Here is a 20079-nt window from a genome sequence, read left to right as displayed (position 1 = left end):
AGAAAAGTGTCCAGTAAACATGGGCTCCAAAATGTATACCTTGAGATCTATGGGCACTTCTTCATCAGAAGACGTGTTTCCTGTAGCGAAAAGATGAAGAAGTGCTCGTAACTCTTAAAATATCCACTTTAGAGCCCACGTTTATTGGACATTTTTTTTGTTTTCATGGAGGGTACCTGTTCTCAAACTTTCAAAACGTCCTTGTACACCACCCTGTATAACACAATGAATGGAGGTTTACCTTCGTCTCAGCAAACACGGTATACAGTATCATTGTATCGATATATATTAATGGACTTACTACACGTTTTATCTCACTTAAGAGTAAACGTAGTTTATCTGACGGGGACGTAGCTATAAAGAGGTGTTGTCTGTTCTTTCGGACGTGTCGGGAAGAATAGATTCCACATGTATATAATTAAGGCGAGGACAGCTAATGATCTCCTCAGTGTAGATGCTCACTAGGTTCGAGCTCATACAGCAACTGGCGAAATACCGCGATTAATGAGCTTAGTGCGCAAGGGGCGCTACTTCGTAGTGTGTGAATAAGTTGAGAATTTCGCTCTGACAGGAGCCCTGCTAGGGTAGTCCGTGCATTGCAATAAGCACTGTGCCCGACTGGCTCAGTGGTCAGAGCATCTGCCTTGTAAGCAGGAGATCTGGATCGAATCCTGGTCCGGCACTAATCTTCAACGTTACCCATTGATTTAAATCAGTTTCCATTCGCAGCCAATGTCTGAAATTACTTTGTGGCCTTCGTATCTTCAATTTTGTTGTAAATTGTGATTCGCAAAGCAAGGATCAAATATGTGTATAGATTGAGAATACTGCGTATATAAGGAGATAGGAAGTAAAAAGAGATACTAAAAACTATAAAAAACAAAACTGATTAGTTATTAATGTGTATGTATTGAAGTGCACTTATGACTACATACATTTGTACAAAATGACAGCGAAGGAACATAATCATATCATAAATCAACCGTGGTAGGCACCACCATAGGCCAGGGCGGGGGCGTAGGCAGCCCTAGCGATGGGGGCGGCGTAGGCAGCCCTGGCAATGGGAGCGGCGTAAGCCCTGGCGGGGGCGGCGACGGCCACGGGGGCGTGGGCGACGGCGACAGGCGCGGCGGCGGCAGGGTGGGCGCCGGCCTCCTTGTGCACGACGGCGTTGAAGCCGTTGACGGGGTCGGCGGTGTAGTCGACGGTGCGGATGGAGCCGTCGGGTTCGGCCAGGCTGTAGCTGCCCTGGACGACGTCTCCGCTGCGGCTCTCGTGCTGGGCCTTGGAGTCACCGGTGAGGGCGTCCTGCACGTTGTACGAGAAGCTGTACTCGGGGTGGGGGTCGTACTCGGCGGCGACGGCGGCGGGGGCGGCGGCGACAGCTGGGGCGTAGGCCCTGGCGACAGGGGCGGCGTAGGCCCTAGCGACGGGGGCGGCGTAACGAGCGATGGGGGCGGCGTAGGCGGGGGCTGCAGCGTAGGCGGGGGCGGCGTAAGCGCGGGCAGCGAGAGGTGCACCGGGGGCGTAGACGGCGGGGGCGCCCAGGTAGCCGGCGTGTGCTGCCGCCACCACCACGGCGAAGATAATGAGCTGCACAAACAAAGCGTGCATAGAAATTTTTTGTCCATACCTACCAATACCTCATTTATGTCGTATCAAGCAAAAATGTAGAGCCTGAACTTATCCACTTCAAAACTGTGTTATGCAATACAATTGCAGTAGGAGGAAGATGAAATTTAACTGTCGCTATAGCATCAAGATCGCTATAGGCACGGTAGGAGAAATACTGGGAAGGAAATGACGGCTACTGATGTAGGATACACTTCTACCATTCGCCCAAAATCTTTTAAGAAAATTACTAAAAATTTAAATGAGTTTGTCTGAAAAGGGATTTGAACGTCACTCCCTTAAATTCCAAGTTCTTTATTTTTTACAGTACCTTCTTTTTATAATAATCTTAATCATTTTGACAAATATATTTCGGTGGTATAGAAAGAAAACATACAGGCAAGCAGGAATAAAACTGTGATGACAAGAATAACTCGACGAAAAATCTGAGAGAGCAACAAACAAAATAACCAACATGAAAAATATTCACTTCTATTTTGTCACAAATTGTGCTGTGGACAGGTTACTTGCAAGTTTACAAACACTGTCTCACTTTTTTTTTTTAAGCTGTGTTGCAGTATCAGCTATGGGAACCGAGTAAAATGCATTTCTTATGGCACGAAACAAATAAGGATTAGAAATGAACTACCTGTTACTTACTGTTCCCTTTTGCGTACGTATGCACGGAAAATACGTGTATCTAAGTCATAAGAGTGGCAATATAGACGCTTGTTTCATGTGCTGCATTTGCACGCATTATATACTGACTACGGTGTTTTGTCGTTTTGGCTTGTTCAAGAATGTGATAATTACCCGTGTTCACAGAAACTGAACAAAAGAAATTAAACCCAACCATGAATTTTCGTCGCTTCTTCATTCTAACCGGTTCTGACTGTCATTCTCGGACGGGATTAAACCGAGTGCAAAGCTTTTTAGGGTTCGTTACACATATTTCTTCAAGCTGTTTATTTTAAAACAATTCCTGAGTGCAACGGATCTTTCAGTAAGTAACGCGTTCAGTACAGAGCTTCATGGGTCGATTGCTATCATTTTACTACTCTGCGAACACCGTTACGTTCTGAAGTTGTGATCTTGCATATGATGCAGTTGAAGCATTCTTACGTTACTATGTTTAACACCAACTGCAAGGATTCCGAATTTCATGAGGAAGAAAAGCTTTGTTTTCTTGGATCAGCCTGACAAACCTATGTCCTGCCTAGGCTGTTATTCAAGTGTCTCCTTCGTGTTGTGGTGCATGCGTTGAATATAAACTGAGAACTTATAGAGATGTCGCAGCACGACAGACGGGACAGAGACGCGGACCGCCCGCGGGCAGCGCCTGAGTCAGTCATTGAGATTCTGGCGGTGGCTGCCTTTTGGTTAGTCAGTTCCCGCAGTGGAGGAACGCGAGAGAAAGCTGGGCGTGGTCTCACCTTGCTGGCCATGCTGCTGTGTTGTGTCGCTCGCTGTCTCTGTCCTGTCACTGCGCCCGCTGGCGCTTATATAGCCCCACCTTGTCCCACGCTGTCCCGTGATTGGTCGTCAAAGGTTTCAGCCGTTCACCGAACAAAACCCGGGGTGCCCCTTTGCACTTTTCGCCCGAATACTTTCAATAACAGACCTATGTCTCTGGGTGGCACAGTTCTCTAAGCAAGGCGCGGAACTTTCGCCAGTGATTGAGCGATGATTGATGAAATATATTTTCCTTACATTTTTAACAATATGTTAATTGTCAGAATGAATTTTCGCTCTGGAACAGAGTGTGTGTTGATATGAAACACCCTGCAAGATTAAAACTGTGTGATGGACTGGGAATCGAACCCATCTTTGACTTTTGTGGGTTAGTGCTCTACCTACTGAGCTACACAAGCATGACACGGCACCTCTCCTCACATTTTACTTCCCCCACTAGCTCAACTACCGTTTAATCTACAGGGAAGCTTCAAATTTTTTATTGTTATCAGCCGAAAATAAAATTCATTCAGCTTTGGAGATGTCCTCAGAGTCAACGTTCATTGTTGTACGTTGCCAATTATGGAGCCTGAAACCACGAAAAAATATTATTGGTTGTACTTAGCCGTCACGAGGCCGACACTAAACTGTTCTGTACCGTGACAACCAATTAATGGGAAAACTCCGCTTGAGAACGGGGATATGGTTCCAAAATAGTTTTGTGAATAAACAAAATTTAAATAGCAAAAAATAGTTTAAATGGCTCTGAGCACCATGGGACTCAACGTCTGAGGTCATCAGTCGCCTAGAACTTAGAACTACTTAAACCTAACTAACCTAAGGACATCACACACATTCATGCCCGAGGCAGAATTCGAACCTGCGACCGTAGGGGTCGCGCGGTTCCGGACGGTAGCGCCTACAACCGCGCGGCCACAACGGCCGGCAAACTGACGATTCCTAAATTACAAGTGACGTTAGCGCAGTAGCTACGGTGCAGCTTGAATTGACAATTGTGAACAACAACAGATGTGGTGTCGACCAAACAGCCGTGAGCAGGTAGTGTTCAGTAGTGAACGTGCGGCCATAGAGTATGAACGTTGTTGTACGTCAAGTCACAAAGGAGAAACACTTCTATATCAAGCGTTCAGGTCGTTCTACAGAAGGTTTGAAGAAGAGAAAAGTGTGTGCAAAGTATGTCCCGCGCACCCGAACAACTGCCATGATTTAATTGAAATGTAGACAATTCTGCGCTGGAAAATATCATCATGCGTGATGAGACTCGGTGTTACCAAAACGAACCTATCAAAAACGACAGAGTGAAGAAACTCACGTGTCATAAATGACATTCACACCAATGTGACACGCGAATTGAATAATATCCAACCAAAGAAAGAATGACTTTTCGGACAGATTCACATGGTTGTAGCAACGTTCTATCAATTGTACTCAAGCGAGGGGGCGGGGAATGGGTGGGGGAGGGGGGGGGATGGATGGGAGGGGGTGGGGGGGAAACGCTGGCAGGACTATGTAGATCACCTGGAGCGCTGGAACCACCTTTAAACTTTTCTTTGCTTTTTATTGATCAACTAGAAACTCCTTGGACTGACGTCTGGAAAAGACGCCTCCTAGGTTAAGAATTCCAGTCTTTTCCTGTATACTCGTATTCATATTCTCTCACAGCTGTTTCCATTCGTCGGTAGTTTTAATGTAGAACATTTTCAATGTGCAACTGAGAAATGTGAAGGACACCTCATTTCCATTGAGGGAATCTCGAAGTTATGCCATGCATGTTATAATAGTTTTATTTTTCTTTTCTTTATTGCTAGCCAGGGTACTGGCAAAAGTAAAGCTGTGAGGACGGGGCGTGAGTCGTGCTTGGGTAGCTCAGTTGGTAGAGCACTTGCCCGCGAAAGGCAAAGGTCCCGAGTTCGCGTCTCGGTCCGGCACACAGTTTTAATTCGCCATAAACTTTCATCTCAGCTCACACTCCGCTGCAGAGTGAAAATCTCATTCTGGAAACATCCCGCAGGCTGTGGCTAAGCCATGTCTCCTCAATATCCTTTCTTTCAGGAGTGCTAGTTCTGCAAAGTTCGCAGGAGAGCTTCTGCAAAGTTTGGAAGGTAGGAGGCGAGGTACTGACAGAAGTAAAGCTGTGAGGAGGAGGCGCGAGTCGTGCTTGGGTAGCTCAGTCACGGGCACGGTAGCTCAGCGTGTTCGGGCAGAGGGTAATTTGCCCTCTGTAATAAAAAAAACTGAGTTAACAGATCAACAACGAACTTAAATGGATGCGCCGGCACGGTTGCTCAGCCTGTTCGGTCAGAAGGTTAGCTGCCCTCTGTAATAAAAAAACTGAGTTAACAGATCAACAACGAACTTAAACGGATGTCTTACCACGTCCGCCACGAGCAGATGCAACGAACAAAAGCGAACAAAATGAGATTTTTAAAAAAAAGTTGGTAGAGGACTTGCCCGCGAAAAGCAAAGGTCCCGAGTTCGAATATCGGTCCGGCACACAGTTTTTATCTGCCAGGAAGTTTCAAAAGAAAAATTGTTAGAGAAAATGAATTGAAATCACTCTTAATTGGGAAATGAGGTTTCCTTAGAAAGCAAATATTTGTTGAGATGATTCTTTACCGTAGTTTCTGAAAGCGATCGCAGATAATGAGAGGTTCCATTAGCACCACGATACATTACGGCCAGCTAAAAATTTCACAGATATTCCGAATTAAGGTGAGACATTTTCACAATAAAAGAAAATATCTCCATACGAAAGTAGTGGCACAGAACGGGGGAACAGTGTTTCTTATATCAACATTAAGAGCAACACAATCAGCATCAAATTAAAGTGTCAATATTCTGAAGGAGTTGAGAATTATTTGAGACTAAAAACTCAACGATATAATTTAATGCTGCGATTAAATTTATCGCTTTAAACAAAAGAGAGTAATGTTCACATTCTTCGATAGCAAGATTTTTAAAAGTTTTTACTCATAAGTATATGTTCACCTGTAAAGTTTTTGCCTCTCCATATTAGTCTGAGCTGAGCCGATTTGTTAATTATTCCTTAGTTTCGAGTAGGACTTCTGATAACTGAGTTGACATAAGTCTTTTACGCCTGCGTTGCGTGTTGTGAAGTATACACATAAAAAAAATGTTTTGCATCGCCTCGGTTCCGAGAGTTCCAGAACCTGTACAGAAAATTGTAATAAAGGTCAACATAAATATCATTTCCTCCGTTTCTCAAATGGTTCAAATGGCTCTGAGCACTATGGGACATAACATATGAGGTCATCACTCCCCTAGAACTTAGAGCTACTTAAACCTAACTAACCTTAGGACATCACCCACATCCATGCCCGAGGCAGGATTAGAACCTGCGACTGTAGCGGTCGTGCGGTTCCAGATTGAAGCACCTAGCACCGCTTGGCCACCGCGGCCAGCGTTGATATCTTTAGGCGGGTTTAGTGACATCTCTGAATAGTCAAAGGAACTGTGTCTGTGATACAATATCCAAAGTCAACGTCTATCTTCAGAAGTTCTGGCGATCGAGGTGATGAAAAACCTTTCTTTGATGTGTGTGTAAGAGAGAGTGGGACTGTGTAGTAGGGCTTAATTTAATTTTAAACTTTCATTAGGGAACTATAAGGACTCGCAATTATCCTGGAAACTAACGTGAAAAGTTAGGTGTAACGATTTGAGAAATCTTCTGTTATAATCACTGTAGATATTTCTGGTATGCTGGAAGGCAAGTGTACGGAACAGTAGCGGGACTTCCTGTTAAAACACAGTGTGACGTCTTGTGCAATGGCCCACTCTGTTGTGATATCTTGAAGTAAATAGGACTCTGGTTTACAAGCCGAAACTGTACAGTGGCAAAAAACTGTAGAGACAGATAAAGACTTGAGCACAGAAAGCAGGTTCAAATGCATGTAATGTGCAGTAGCTCGCCCAAAACAGACTAGCATGTAGAGCAGTGTAAGACTATTCTCTCGACTGATGACTATAACTGGAACAACAAGAACTGAAAGCAACAACACACGATATGACCAAAGTAATCGAAACACGATAATAGCACTAGTACAGGAGAAAAGGCAGTTTTCTTCCACACAAGAAATCTATAAGCATGAAACATTGCATTCCTGAAACACTACGTTCAGAAGTCGAGGCAGAATATCAAGAACTATGGAAAATAGAAGTTATTGTAAAATAAGTTTCTTGAATTGAAGATGGGGCATATAGTAGGAAATGTATGGAAAATATTCGTCAGATGGAGACTAATTTGCTGGGGTATAAAAGGATTGATAAATTATAGATGACTGTTGAATAAGACAATAGATATCGTAGTGGAGTGGGAAGACCGTTGGTGTAAACTATGATTACAAAGTTTACTAATGATTAAAATCGTTGCAGAAATCATCGATTACTTGTTAAGGACTTGGCACATCTTGAAATGTCAGAGTAGGACTTCGCTATGCTATCATACTAAAAAAAAAAAAGTAAAATGAAACACGGAACACATTTAAGAAACAGTTTATGCAAAAGAAAATCGCAATTCAAATTCATCCACTCAAAGGGAACCATTACTGTCAACTTTTAACACTAGCTTATTGATGCTGATTGACATGTCCTCATACTAACATCAGTATCTTTAAAATCAACTTTGATGATTATCATATATACGGAGATATTTACTAGCAAACTTTCTGTATAGCGGAAGTAATAGCTTACGTTTATAGAATATAAATATCTGTTGGCTGGAGAAAAGGGCCTTTCACGGGGATTAGAGAAAAAAGTGGCTTATAGACAGTTCAGAATGTCTGCTTTCTTTTGCGAATACCATTCCTGTGAGTCTTTTTCCTCGGATATACATAAAAAGTAATATTTTATATCAGCTATCTATTTATTGATGTAGTAAATTTTCTTGAGGTGTTGCAGCTTAATTTTCAATACCTAAGTGGCTTATTGCTTTCCAATTTTTATGTGTTGTTCGTTCTGTCCCTTTGCTTTCTTTGCAGGCCCAGCCAGATTGCGTTTCAAATCCAAGGGATGTTTCCTTTGTTTAATTACATTTAATTCTACTTTGAAATTTCTCTTCTTTCACGAATAAGTATATTTGAGTATTCGCCAAGTGTGGAATATGTTTGAAAGCAACGTTACATCTGAGTGCTAGTTCTTGTTTTTCACTGAATTTACATTTCCTCTTTGTATTTTATAGCACATGATAAACTGGCTTAGCAGCATGTAAATCACATTTTCTTCACTGTTGTCCTCTTTCCTACATTACATTTCGTCATAATGTTTTTCTCGTTCACATTATCGGAACATTCCTTCACTATGTTTTAACTGGCCATTTTAAGACATTTAATTACAAATTCTATGAATTACACGAGCAGTAGGGAAAAAGAAAGCTGTCCGTTCAAAGTCTGGATTCCTTGACGTCTTTTACTATCTTGGATACAATTTCTACCGTCGCGAACACTACACAGTTCCTAATCAGTAGCCAAACTAAATATACAGTTTGCACAGATTTTGCTGTTCCACAAATTAATTTTTTAATACATAGCAGCAGAGTTTTAGCCTCGCTTGTACTCAAGCTCTAAATACCTTTCTCGGCCTAAAAACTAGTAATGGACTATTACACGTCCTCGGCATCTCTCGGCCGTCGCGGGATGTCAATAGTTTATTCATATTTTAATGATTTAAGCTCTTCGTTTCATACGTTAAAAATTATTCACAGCCTTTTTTATCCTTATCCTAAATTTAATTTGATAATTAGTGGCCGTAATATTTGCAGCCAGATATACTATCTCATACTGCGTTCCACGTTATGGACTGCAGTTCTCACGGCATTCAATTTCCACCCCATCCTGGCCCCAACCTACACTGTCAGATGTCGTTCTGAAGGGTACGTTATTTTAAAGGGAACGCTCTAAATCCATCGATAAAAGTTCTGGGATTTTTTGAATATTTTTTAAGTGTTTTGGTATAAGGGACCCGTAGTGTCCGGTCGCTCGCTACAGAGGAACAATGTAATTATGGTCTATTTGGTTTATTATCCCAGTTACCTTTGTTTCTGTGAAAACACCTTCATAACAGTGTGTTGCAGCTCGGGTACGAGAGGGGCCGATGACGAAATCCGAACGCTTGCGGGTACCCACAGGCTCAGCAGCTCCGTTCATCGATGGGGCAATAACCGGCATTTCGAGACATTCCGAGGCGCTTGACGGACCGCTCAGCTGCAACGAGACCTGCTCTGTATTGTATAAAAGCTGATCAACCGAACATGTTTGGTTGCCGACATAGTCGGGCTTCGAATCGACGTCCGTTCTGTGTTAGTTACCGTTGTGAGGTCGCCAATGGTCTTGCTGCTGCATGCCACCGCCGGATGGGGCGAGGGTCGAACCGAAGCCCTTCTAGACACCGAGCGGCAGTGCGCCTGCCAGCACTCACAATCGTTTCAGCTGGGCGGGACGCATCCGCGCCGCCAGCAGCATAACAACATAAGGCTGCCGCATCTGACGAAGCACTGCTGAGATATGCCGACAAAGCAAGGTTTCGGCACTACAGGGGCAGCAGCAACTATCGTCATCTGGCGAGGAACTTAGAAGTACATAGCTTCAGTACAGCGAAGCAGCTTCAATCACCTTATAAAGGCAAGGCCTCCGGCCCAGATTGTATAAAAGCCAGCTTCCTTACAGAGTATGCTGATACAGGAGCTCTATACTCAGCAATCTTATACAGCCGCTCGTACGACGATAAGTCCGTACCGAAAAACTGAAAAGTTGCAAAAGTCACACCAACACCCAAGAAAGGAAATAGGTGTTCGTGTATGAGAAAATCAAACATCTGGCATGCAACTTCGATACTGTTGATGTATCTGCTCATGTGGTACATGAGGATCCCGTCGTTTCTGTCTTGTTGATCGCTGTCTTTGGCTATTTGAAATACTGCCATGTCACTGCCTTTGTTCATTTTTGATGGATTTCACTAAACTGCATTATTCCACGTTTACATGTGCTTGGAACATTTTGAAAAGTACTGTGTTATATGGTACTATCCACTGATTATCTATTTCCAGTTCGTCGCTGCCTCGTATTCGTATTTATACTGTGAATCCACCGGTTTTGGGTGATCGTCTTCTGTATTTGGGATAGCCATCAACTCCGGTTTGTGTGTCGTCCAAGTACGGCTTTGGGATTTTTTTTTTTTTTAGTTTTTCCTTCACTGATACGTAGCGAATAAGATTTAATTGCCCGCATGGTCATGTTTTTCAGTACTGTGTAATACTGTTCCTGACTTTTTTGTGGTCTGGGAAATTCAGCTTGGATGATTTTGTCGATATCTGTGGTATAAATTCTGTCGTGTAGCCTTATGAGATTGTGTGAGTGAAGCAGTCCTCGTTTTAGCCATTCGATTGTTTACATCCAGCATCTAACGGTTCCAAAGATGTGATATTTTGAGATTACTTTAATAAATCTCATTTGTTTTTGTCGGAGATCTCGGTCTGTTACGCTGTGTCGATACATGGGGGGCTTGTCTGTATCTTAGTTGTTCTTTGATTTCTGGCCACGACGAGTTGCATGTGAATGTTATGAAGAAGTCAGAGGTCCAAATTTTCTTATGCAGATCAAGGCATCTTGAGTGTATTCGTTCATGTCTCGGACATCCTACCTCTAATGTGTGATGAAGATAAGATTATGATTCTTCCAATGCCGTCAATGTTTCCATCATCTGTGATTACGTCTCGAAAGTGGATGTAATCTTCCGTGCGTAGTTTCTTCTGATGCAGTCTTATGTAGGGTATCCGTTCCACTTCCATTTTTGCATCCATTTCCACCACGAATTGTTGGACTAAACGACGAGTGATGAAAATGTGATTGTATGTTTCATTGTCTCTGATGATTTACCGGTAAGCCTAGAAATCCTTGGAAGTGACTGGTTTGTTTGTTTATAAGCCTGGTTCAAATTGGATTTGTTTCACAGTAAAACGATATCCATTCACTCCGCGCAGAAATATTAGCAGATATTCGAGGGAATCATATGAACGGTGTGTCTCTCCAATGCGCTGTAGTCCTTCTCTGCTTCACGGTGCAATTATGTCACGGCTTGTGCTTTCATTGTTCACAATTACGACGGCGACTTCGTCTATCTGAGGTGCATAAACCGACGTCCGTGTTCTCCAGGAGGTCTTTTGGCAGCTCGTATTATAACTTTGTACTCATCAAAAATCATTCGGTATAGTGCTGTTTTGAATATGTAAATCAGATGATTGTCTTTGTGTAATCTTGGACTACTTCTCGCCTCAATCCACTGATATTTGTGCATCATTGACCAATTTCTGTTTCTTTATTTCCGATAAAATATACTTGTGGAAATTTATTTTCTTCACTGGGTAGTGGTATTAATGAATCCATGTTGTGATAGATATGTCCTTGGATGGAAAAAATCATCATCAATTTCCTCTCTGTTAGTGTTGATCAAAATGATACCGAAAGAAGTCATTTGAAAGCAGGCGTTGTACACTTTTACATTTTGAAGAAAGTGTTTTGATTCTCCAGTTTCCCCGGTTATGCAATGAAAAAATTCCTACGGAGTTGCTTCCAGTGGTGGTAATCGGATTTTTTCATTCATGCAACAGAATCCTGGAGTTTCCCTGCTGAACTTTCTCGCGTTTCAAAATTGATGGATGTTATGTTTTTTTCATTAAGACGTGTTTATATTTGTTATATGCTTTCGTCCGGTTTTAATGAATGCTTCATTTGTTAGGTTGTACTGTTTACTTGTCTCTGTCCGCGCTTCTCGTAGGGTGGCTTGAGTTCGCAGTATTTTATAATAAGATTGTGTCGCCATTCTTGATTCTCCAATCCATTCATTCCGTTGTTCTTCGGTTTCTCTGCTCCTCACGGCGCTCGTTCTCGTTCGTTGGGAACTTAAACGTGCCTCGTGCTATTCGTCTGTTTCGCTTTCTCTTTGTTCTTTTTGTTTTTGCCGTTTTGCTTCATAGTTGACAAGATCTCCTCCTCTTTCACGTTTGGGTATTGTCTAAATTATGAATCAAATCAGCTTTTTACTAACAAATACAGTACGTACACTTTACACACTTTTCACACTTTATTGTCGATTTATATTCAGTCGCTGTATCTCTTTGACTACTCACAATTCACTGTTTTTTTTTTTTTTAATTCACTGCACTAGCTTTACGGTTTCCCCCTTCATCACCGATAAGAAACTGACTCTCGAGGCCTCAATGGTTCTTGCTTTAAACACCCCTACTAATGGGTAGCCCCACCATTTGCGAATTTCAGAACTTGAGAAAAAGGCCATTTGAATCAGAACGTTCCAGAACATTCACAACAATCGAAAGTGTTCTGGAATCTTCCACAATGATCTAGAATGTTCCGGGATGTTCCCGAAAATTCTGGAATCTTCCAGAATGTTCCAGAACATTTCAGATCATTCTGGAACATTCCAGAACATTCTTGAATGTTGCGGAATGCTCTCGTATATTCTCGAATGTTTTGGAATGTTGTCGAATACTGTCGAATTTTTTCAAATGTTCTAAAAATTTCTAGACGGCGAAACTTCCCAGCCCTTATTTCTCCAAAAGCACGTCATCCTTTCAATTTTAATTTATCGTTTATGAACACGTTAAAATAAAGCAATATTACCGCGGGTGCTTGAGATACGAGAATGTTGTTGTAACACGGCGCTAGTGACCCGATGTTCACTGTCATGTTTCTTAGTTAGAGAGCGTAATTAAATAGTAAATCCCGACGGCTGCGTTACATCTTGAACCATAATACTCCCTGAACAACCTCAGACATTTTGTCGGGTAGTTCTGGCTCGCCCTGTATACGCAAGTTAGCACCCCTTACTGGAGAAAATAATCCTCGACTGTGTAATCGGTGTGATCACAAACGTCGAAAGTGAGGAGAAGTAAGTAAGCAATTGCCAGAAGCGATTTAGGTAAATCACGGAAGACTTAAACCGACTTGACTGGTATTCGAATCATGCGTGTCAGAGGCCAGAGCCTGTAATTAACACGCTATCTCTTTCAAAAAGTTTATTTGGAACTTAAAATTCGTACGAAATCCATTAGAAATACTCGGAGTAATGATTTCTCTTCCACCAGATCATTGTACACTGTTACGAAGTATTTACTTATTAACACTAACCTATTCTTGGTAATAGGCTGTCTGCCCTCAGTAACATTGCTCCACCACATCTGAGACGACAGGAACCAGTGACCTGTGAGTGGGATAAGATTAATAACTTTGGGCTATCCCAAAGGCTCGCAACGGCCGTACAGCAGTGGATGCACCGGTTCCCGTCAGATCACCGAAGTTAAGCGCTGTCGGGCGTGGCTGGCACTTGGATGGGTGACCATCCTGACCGCCATACGCCGTTGCAATTTTTCAGGGTGCACTCAGCCTCGTGATGCTTCTCGACCGAATAGTAGCGGCTCCGGTGAAAGAAAATCATCATAACGACCGGGAGAGCGGTGTGCTGACCACACGCCCCTCCTACCTGCATCCTAATCTGAGGACGACACGGCGGTCGAATGGTCTCGATGGGCCACTTATTGCCTGAGGACGAAGTGCCTGCCCTTCCCAAAGGCTACCTGTCTAGGAAATTGTGCGCAGTTCACCCAGAATGCGTCTCAAGTCAAGGAAACTATTCTAGGCAGCTCGTGATATCCAACCACTCAAGGATACATGTAAGAACAACACCAGCATTCGTCGTCGCGGTCCTGAAGACCCCACATGTATGTGACGCTTGCAGCCTATAAGAACCTGCTGGCAACTGAACAGAATCCGACGGGTACCCGGAGGAACTAAATCCTTCATGCACAAATTGGAACTTTCAGAGTCCCTATTGTGTGAATGTGAAGCTTCACAGCACGACGTTGACGACATTGTAGAGGAATGTTCCAAGAGATGATTCAGTGGAGGCTGGAAGGATATCGTCAATGGCTCCCCAACAACAATGGTATGGATCAAGTCTTTTGACACCACTCTGTAAGATCTATTGAAACCAGAGCTCTTAATTCTCTAAGTCTGTCTGTTGTGTATTTATATCCATACGATAAATAATAACAATAATCTATTACTGAAGCATAAGAGTACTCATGCCTTCTACGAATGCCTTCTACGCCTAACGATTCAACGAATCTGGCACTGTTCACTTTCAGCTTTCCTATATCAATGGAGCATCTGCCACGGTACTTCTTGTTTGTTACCATGCAGCGCGTGCACAATCCTATCCAACGAAATGGTTACCTGGCTGTAGGAGCACAGTTGTCTTTCCCTGTAATTCGAAGGAAAAATGAATGGAAATTATCATGTTCCCAGTGTTAAGTTGTCCGGTTGTTTGACGATTTTATGAAGTGTTCATTGTCTCATTAATAGTTTCGAGCTGTATTTATACGTCATTCGATTATTTCTAGACAGCATTACGAACAGTATATTCCGTGGGTAGATGTATCACAGTAATACCTTCCTTATTCATGTGGCTATCAAGCTTGGGGTCGATAAAAAAATTAAAACCCCATTCAACGATGATACAAATCTATCTTATGCACTTCATCAGTAACATACGATGAATTAAACTGGCTGCAGTCCATTGCTGAAGTATTGTCTCAGAGTTCAGTTGTGCTATCTAAATGTTAATAACTTAGAATCCTGTATTCATACCGCAATATTTATTTCGTTAAAACTGTTCGCAGTACAAGTTCACAGTAACAACATCCATCGAAAATATTTTTCCGACTATTGTCAATTTAATACTTGAAAGGCATTCTCAGAAATCAAATAGTGAATCAAAAAGGACTGATGTAGAAATTTACTGATACAACTTATAGAAACAGTATATGTGTCATTTCTGATGCGGCAAACATCGCACGGGTAGTCAGCTTCTTCCCACACACGTTGCAGCAAATCGGGCGTAACTTGTGAATTGGCAGCGTAGAATCGATTTGATTTTTCAGGTCAATTAAATTGTTTTGTAGGCGAGGAACGTACACACGGTCTTTAATAGACCCACAGAGAAAGAAATCCAGTGGTGTCAAGTCTGGGGAGTGAGGTGGCCATGTGACTGGCCATTCACGGCCGATCCACCGACCTAGGGAGCGGTTATCGAGGAAACCACTTACTTCAGTGAGGAAATGAGGTGGCGCCTCGTCTTGCCGGTAGTAAACCATCCCATCTCGGTCATCTTCATCGATCTGTGGAATTAAAATGTTTTCAAGCATATCCAGATACACAATACCAACGACAATTTTCTCCATGAAGAAAAGCGGCCGTACACTTTCAATTTCCAAGGGGCACGAAACACGCTAACTTTGGTGCTGTAATGAATGTGTTTCAGGGTTGCATCTGGATTTTCGCTCCACCGTATTCTGCGTTTGTAGGGGTTCCCCAAGCCACTGATATGAAATGTCGCCTCATTGCTGAAGATTCTTGTGTTCAGGAATGTCTCGTCGTCCTCTAACCGATGCAAAATTTACGCACAGAATTTTCCGGGAGCGACGCTATCTGCATCACGAATATGCTGCGCCATTGTGAATCTGTGAGGTTTCAAGTGCAAACATCTACGCAGTACTCGCCAAATAGTCGTTTGTGGAGTGCCAGTCTCGCGAGATGCATGTCGCGTTGATTTTTGTGGTCTGCGAGCAAAGCTCTCTCTAACTCGTCCGAAATAATCATCAACACACGGACGGCCTGGTCACAGTGAACAACCCGTCTCAACCAAGTTCTTGTACCAACAGTAATTTACGGGGCTGCTTGGCAGTTCTTCAGCAAATTCGATGCGAAATTTACACCGAACAGCTGTTGAAGAGTTCGTTTCATGAAACTAGAACAGGCAAAGCACGCTCCACTCCATTTAAAGTAATTATTTTAACTGTGCACTTCGTTGCACTCCTGGTGGCAGAACGCGGTATGATGCACTACTTGAATAAAAATTTAAGCTATTTACTACAATGGCACACCTATCGTTTCTGTAAGTTTATATGTCATTCCAAAGTTTTAAGGTCCATTTCTATTCACTCTGCCTAAATACACACATCATAGTAAACTTAAGTCGCTTGGCTACCCTTGTCATTTGTATTAGTGTTAACGCAGTTGAATTTTCCTTCGTGTATTAAATTAGTCGGAATGTATAATAACGTGGGAGCAACCACACTTGATTCTACTATTTTTTCCACAACTCGATCTGCCACATCAGCAAGAAAGATTAATGTAATTTTTATTAAATTTAAAACTACTGCGAAAAGTTGTATAAAACGTTTCATATTAAAGGAATTTCTGTGCTGATTCCACAGCTGAGATTTTGGGAGGCTGTTATATTTCCAAAGTTACGAATAATATAGTAAAACGACCCATATTTTATTAATTTTAATTCAGCTGATTGTCTTACATTTGTATGTGGAAAAGGTGATCTTTTGTCCTCCAGCATTAGTTGAATGAACATTACTTCTGAAAATCATTGTTCAATTGAATCTTAATATTGCATGACAGCTGTCATTATTAAATCATAATAAAATTTTGGAATTAACCGAGTGACTAGATCCCCAGTGATACCTACTATCCTACTATGATTTTTTTTTTCATTAGGTCTTCTGACTGGTTTGGAAATGCCGCCAAGAATTTATCTCCTGCTCTAACCTGTTCATCTCAGAGCCGTAAAATACTATCTCTCCGTTGGTTATTCCATCTTTTTCTGATGGCCACCTCCCTCAAGGCATACTTTCCTGAAGATCCGAGTAGGGTACAAATTCGGAATATTTTGCCAATGGAGAGATTACCACACTTTTTAAATTACAGGCCACATTTCCTGGGATAAACATTATGTAGCTTTAATGCAGTGCTTTCTATTGCCTTCCACATTCTGATGCCACTGATCATTCCTGATTCTTCCACCTTTCAGTGGCAGTTTCCCACCCAAAGGGTAAGCAGTTGCCTTGAACCTCTGTCAGGTCCTCGGCCCTCTTTGAGAAGACCGTACCCCGGACGAGGGCGACTTCTTATGCCGGAAGTCTGCGGAGGCCATTTCTAATGATAGTTATTGGAATTTGAGCAGTAGCGAGGTTCGAAGAACGAAGACATTTTGATTATTAGTCATAGACGCTACTCTTGAACAATGGTGATTAACCTCTAGTTTTTACAGATGGCCAGTTCACGGTAGCAATATATGGGGAGATAAATTAAACTGGTTTCAATATTGGAAATATGGATGTCATACAGGAGTCTTAAAATGCAATTTTAGAAAGACTGTATGGGATGTGTGGAATCAGCAAGCAATCAGCAGTGTTGTGCTGTTGTTATAAACATATTTTACGTACAAAAAAGAAAAACAGAATTTACGTGATATCAGATAAGGTTAGAATAGTTGGTCTCTACATGTCCCAGACTACTTTGCTTCAATGATCGATATTCGATAATTAGATTAAATCTCAACCTGTCCTCTCAGTCTCCTACAACCAGTCAATAAATATATTTTCTTGAAAAGGCATTTATAAATTACACACTTTATGATTAACACCGGTTTTATTCTGTCTTGAGTTTATAGAAATGTTCCCTACGTCGATCTAATGACCACTCAAAGTACATGAAGATACATCATTCACATTTTTCATTGAAGTACGCCATTAATTGTGCTATTCTTTTCGGCCGCCGTAAAGAAAAAGATACTGTTGCTTATTGCACAATGTTAATCACTGAATAAATCGTTGGACCCCTGTTTGCACCATCGTTCAAGTCGCCTCTAATTCTACTTGTTCACATGAGCTGACCCCATAGAGTTAGTCCACTTGCCTACGTACCTAGTCTGCAGACACCAAAAGCTCACTCCATTCTCTAGCTGACGAGACATCCCCTTGTCACTTGTGACCTTGGGTTAAGCATAGATGGGCAAGCGTAAGATCCGACACATCTTAGATGTATCCTTAACTGAGTGTCAATAAGAGAAAAGTCACTACTAATATAATCTTTTGCAATTGATATGGTCATCCTGTTTGAAGTACAACTGTAACAAAATCATTAACAGAGATGGACTACTCAGAGAGTGAGTCCTGTACTTATATTCTCCATGGACAACAATAATTTGGTCAACTGCACCTGAGCTCTCTGTGAAATAAGCTATTTATTTATTAATTACCGTGTTGGTTGTTTTGCATGGATCAAAAAGTTTCAGTGAAAAGAAATAGCGGTTTATCTTGTGGTAGGAAAGTAAAATGAGTTATGAGAAGTGACAATTCATTCACTTATTGGTTAAATTAATGTTTATATTTTGTTTTATTTCTTTTTAATCCTTACAAATGGTTCAAATGGCTCTCAGCACTATGGAACTTAACTTCTGAGGTCATCAGTTCCCTAGAACTTAGAACTACATAAACCTAACTAATCTAAAAACATCACACATACCGATTCCCAAGGCAGGATTCGAACCTGCCACCGTAGCGGTCTCACGGTTCCAGACTGTAGCGCCTAGAACCGCTCGGCCACTACGGCCGGCTTACTCCTTACATCTGAGAGGTTAATTTTCGCCCTGTATCACGGCTGATGAAGTATGACAGCTGATGAATTGCCGTGTAGATTCCGCTTAATAATATTACGCACTTTTCAGATCGTTAAGTCGTATTTCACTTCGATCATGTCGCCACTGAAGCTTCCATCAACGACCAGAACTTACCACTTGTTTTGCCTGCGTAGGCTCCCGTGTACCGTGTTATGATGATTAAAATATTCTTACGGGTCTTGTACCGCGTCGTTGTATCAAATACTTTAATTATCAACTTAAAACCAACGTTTTAATCGTATTACAACAACCCTCCTGGGGACAAGATAGGTTTTGGTTGAGGAAAGATGGTTCCAGTTGTTGCAAACGATTGGTGTCAATATATCATATCTTTGAAATTGTGTTGGCACTAGAATATAATAGGCTAGTCACGTCGTTAGGGGGGGGGGTCGTAGGAAGGAAGCTACTGGTGGGTTATCCGGCTTCACAGTGAGCAAATCAGCGCTTGGTTTCTGGTGGACACATTTTCTTCCTGGTGTGTGCGGAAATACACTGACAGTTCCCCTGTAGCTGTTTGTTTATTTAGTTTCTCTCGTCCGTGGCCGGTGAGGCTTCTGCCCCGCGACCACTGGCGGCCTGTTGAACTGGGATGATCGGCAACCAGGACGCTGATGAAAGTGTGTAACTTTCCTCTCTATTGCTGTTGTCAGACTGCTTAATGATTTGAGTCACCGCTCGAATTTCACATTGCCGCGTCCATGACCCTTTCGCCATCACACGGGCTTCCAGGAAAAAGGTAAGCTGTCCAAAGTCACAGCAGAGTTTCGATATCGCCGATTTGCTATGCTGTGCTAATCGCACAAACATTCACGTTCTGCTATTTGTGTGCTAATGGTCTCCCTGGCTCTCCTACGGTAGCAGCTGCGTACTCACAACGTAGTTCATGAACTCCAGCAGTATTTGGTTTGTAGACTGCATTCTTGTTTGAACCTATCATGTTTTGGAACCTGTGCGGAAATTCAAACCTCGTCGCCGGAGGACGTTGCCTAACTGTTCACTGACACCCTGCAAGTATGGTAAGTGCACTAGCGGAATCTCCTCTTCATTACGCTTTTGTCGACAGCTAAACAAACAGCTACAGAGGAACTGTCATTGTATTTCCGCGCACATCAAGAAGAAAACGTGCCCACCAGAAGTCAAGCGATGATTTGCAGACTGCCGCCTATCACTGAGAAGCCGGCTAGCCCACCGGTTGGTTCTTTCGCATGCTTGCCTTTCCGTCATCACTGGCCTGTTATATTCTAGGGCCAATAAAGTTTCAAAAATGTGGCGTGTTGACACCGATCGTCTGCAAAAAACAGAGCTACCTTTCCTCCACCAAAACCAGTCTTGCCCTAAGGAAGGCTGTTGTAATTCGGTCAAAACGTTGGTTCTAAGTTTATAATCAAAGTATTATATATAATGACGTATTACAATACCCAGAAGAACTTTAAGCAT

At 42.3% G+C, this 20079-nt stretch overlaps 1 protein-coding gene across 1 annotated transcript in view; it reads right to left on the bottom strand.

The window, feature by feature from the left end:
* Positions 1 to 889: 889 nt before the first annotated feature.
* Positions 890 to 20079, bottom strand: part of LOC126335941 (cuticle protein-like) — a 36549-nt gene continuing 17359 nt past the window's right edge. The window contains exons 3-4 of the mRNA XM_049999418.1: positions 3045 to 3103; positions 890 to 1593 (exon numbers count right to left, since the gene is read on the bottom strand). Of these exons, the coding sequence (XP_049855375.1) occupies positions 979 to 1593; positions 3045 to 3103 (674 nt within the window). The 3' untranslated portion in view covers positions 890 to 978. The remainder of the gene's footprint in view (positions 1594 to 3044; positions 3104 to 20079) is intronic.

The sequence above is a fragment of the Schistocerca gregaria genome, chromosome 2 (genome assembly GCF_023897955.1).
Source record: "Schistocerca gregaria isolate iqSchGreg1 chromosome 2, iqSchGreg1.2, whole genome shotgun sequence".
Classification (NCBI taxonomy): domain Eukaryota; kingdom Metazoa; phylum Arthropoda; class Insecta; order Orthoptera; family Acrididae; genus Schistocerca; species Schistocerca gregaria.
This window is presented reverse-complemented; position numbering and strand designations above follow the sequence as displayed.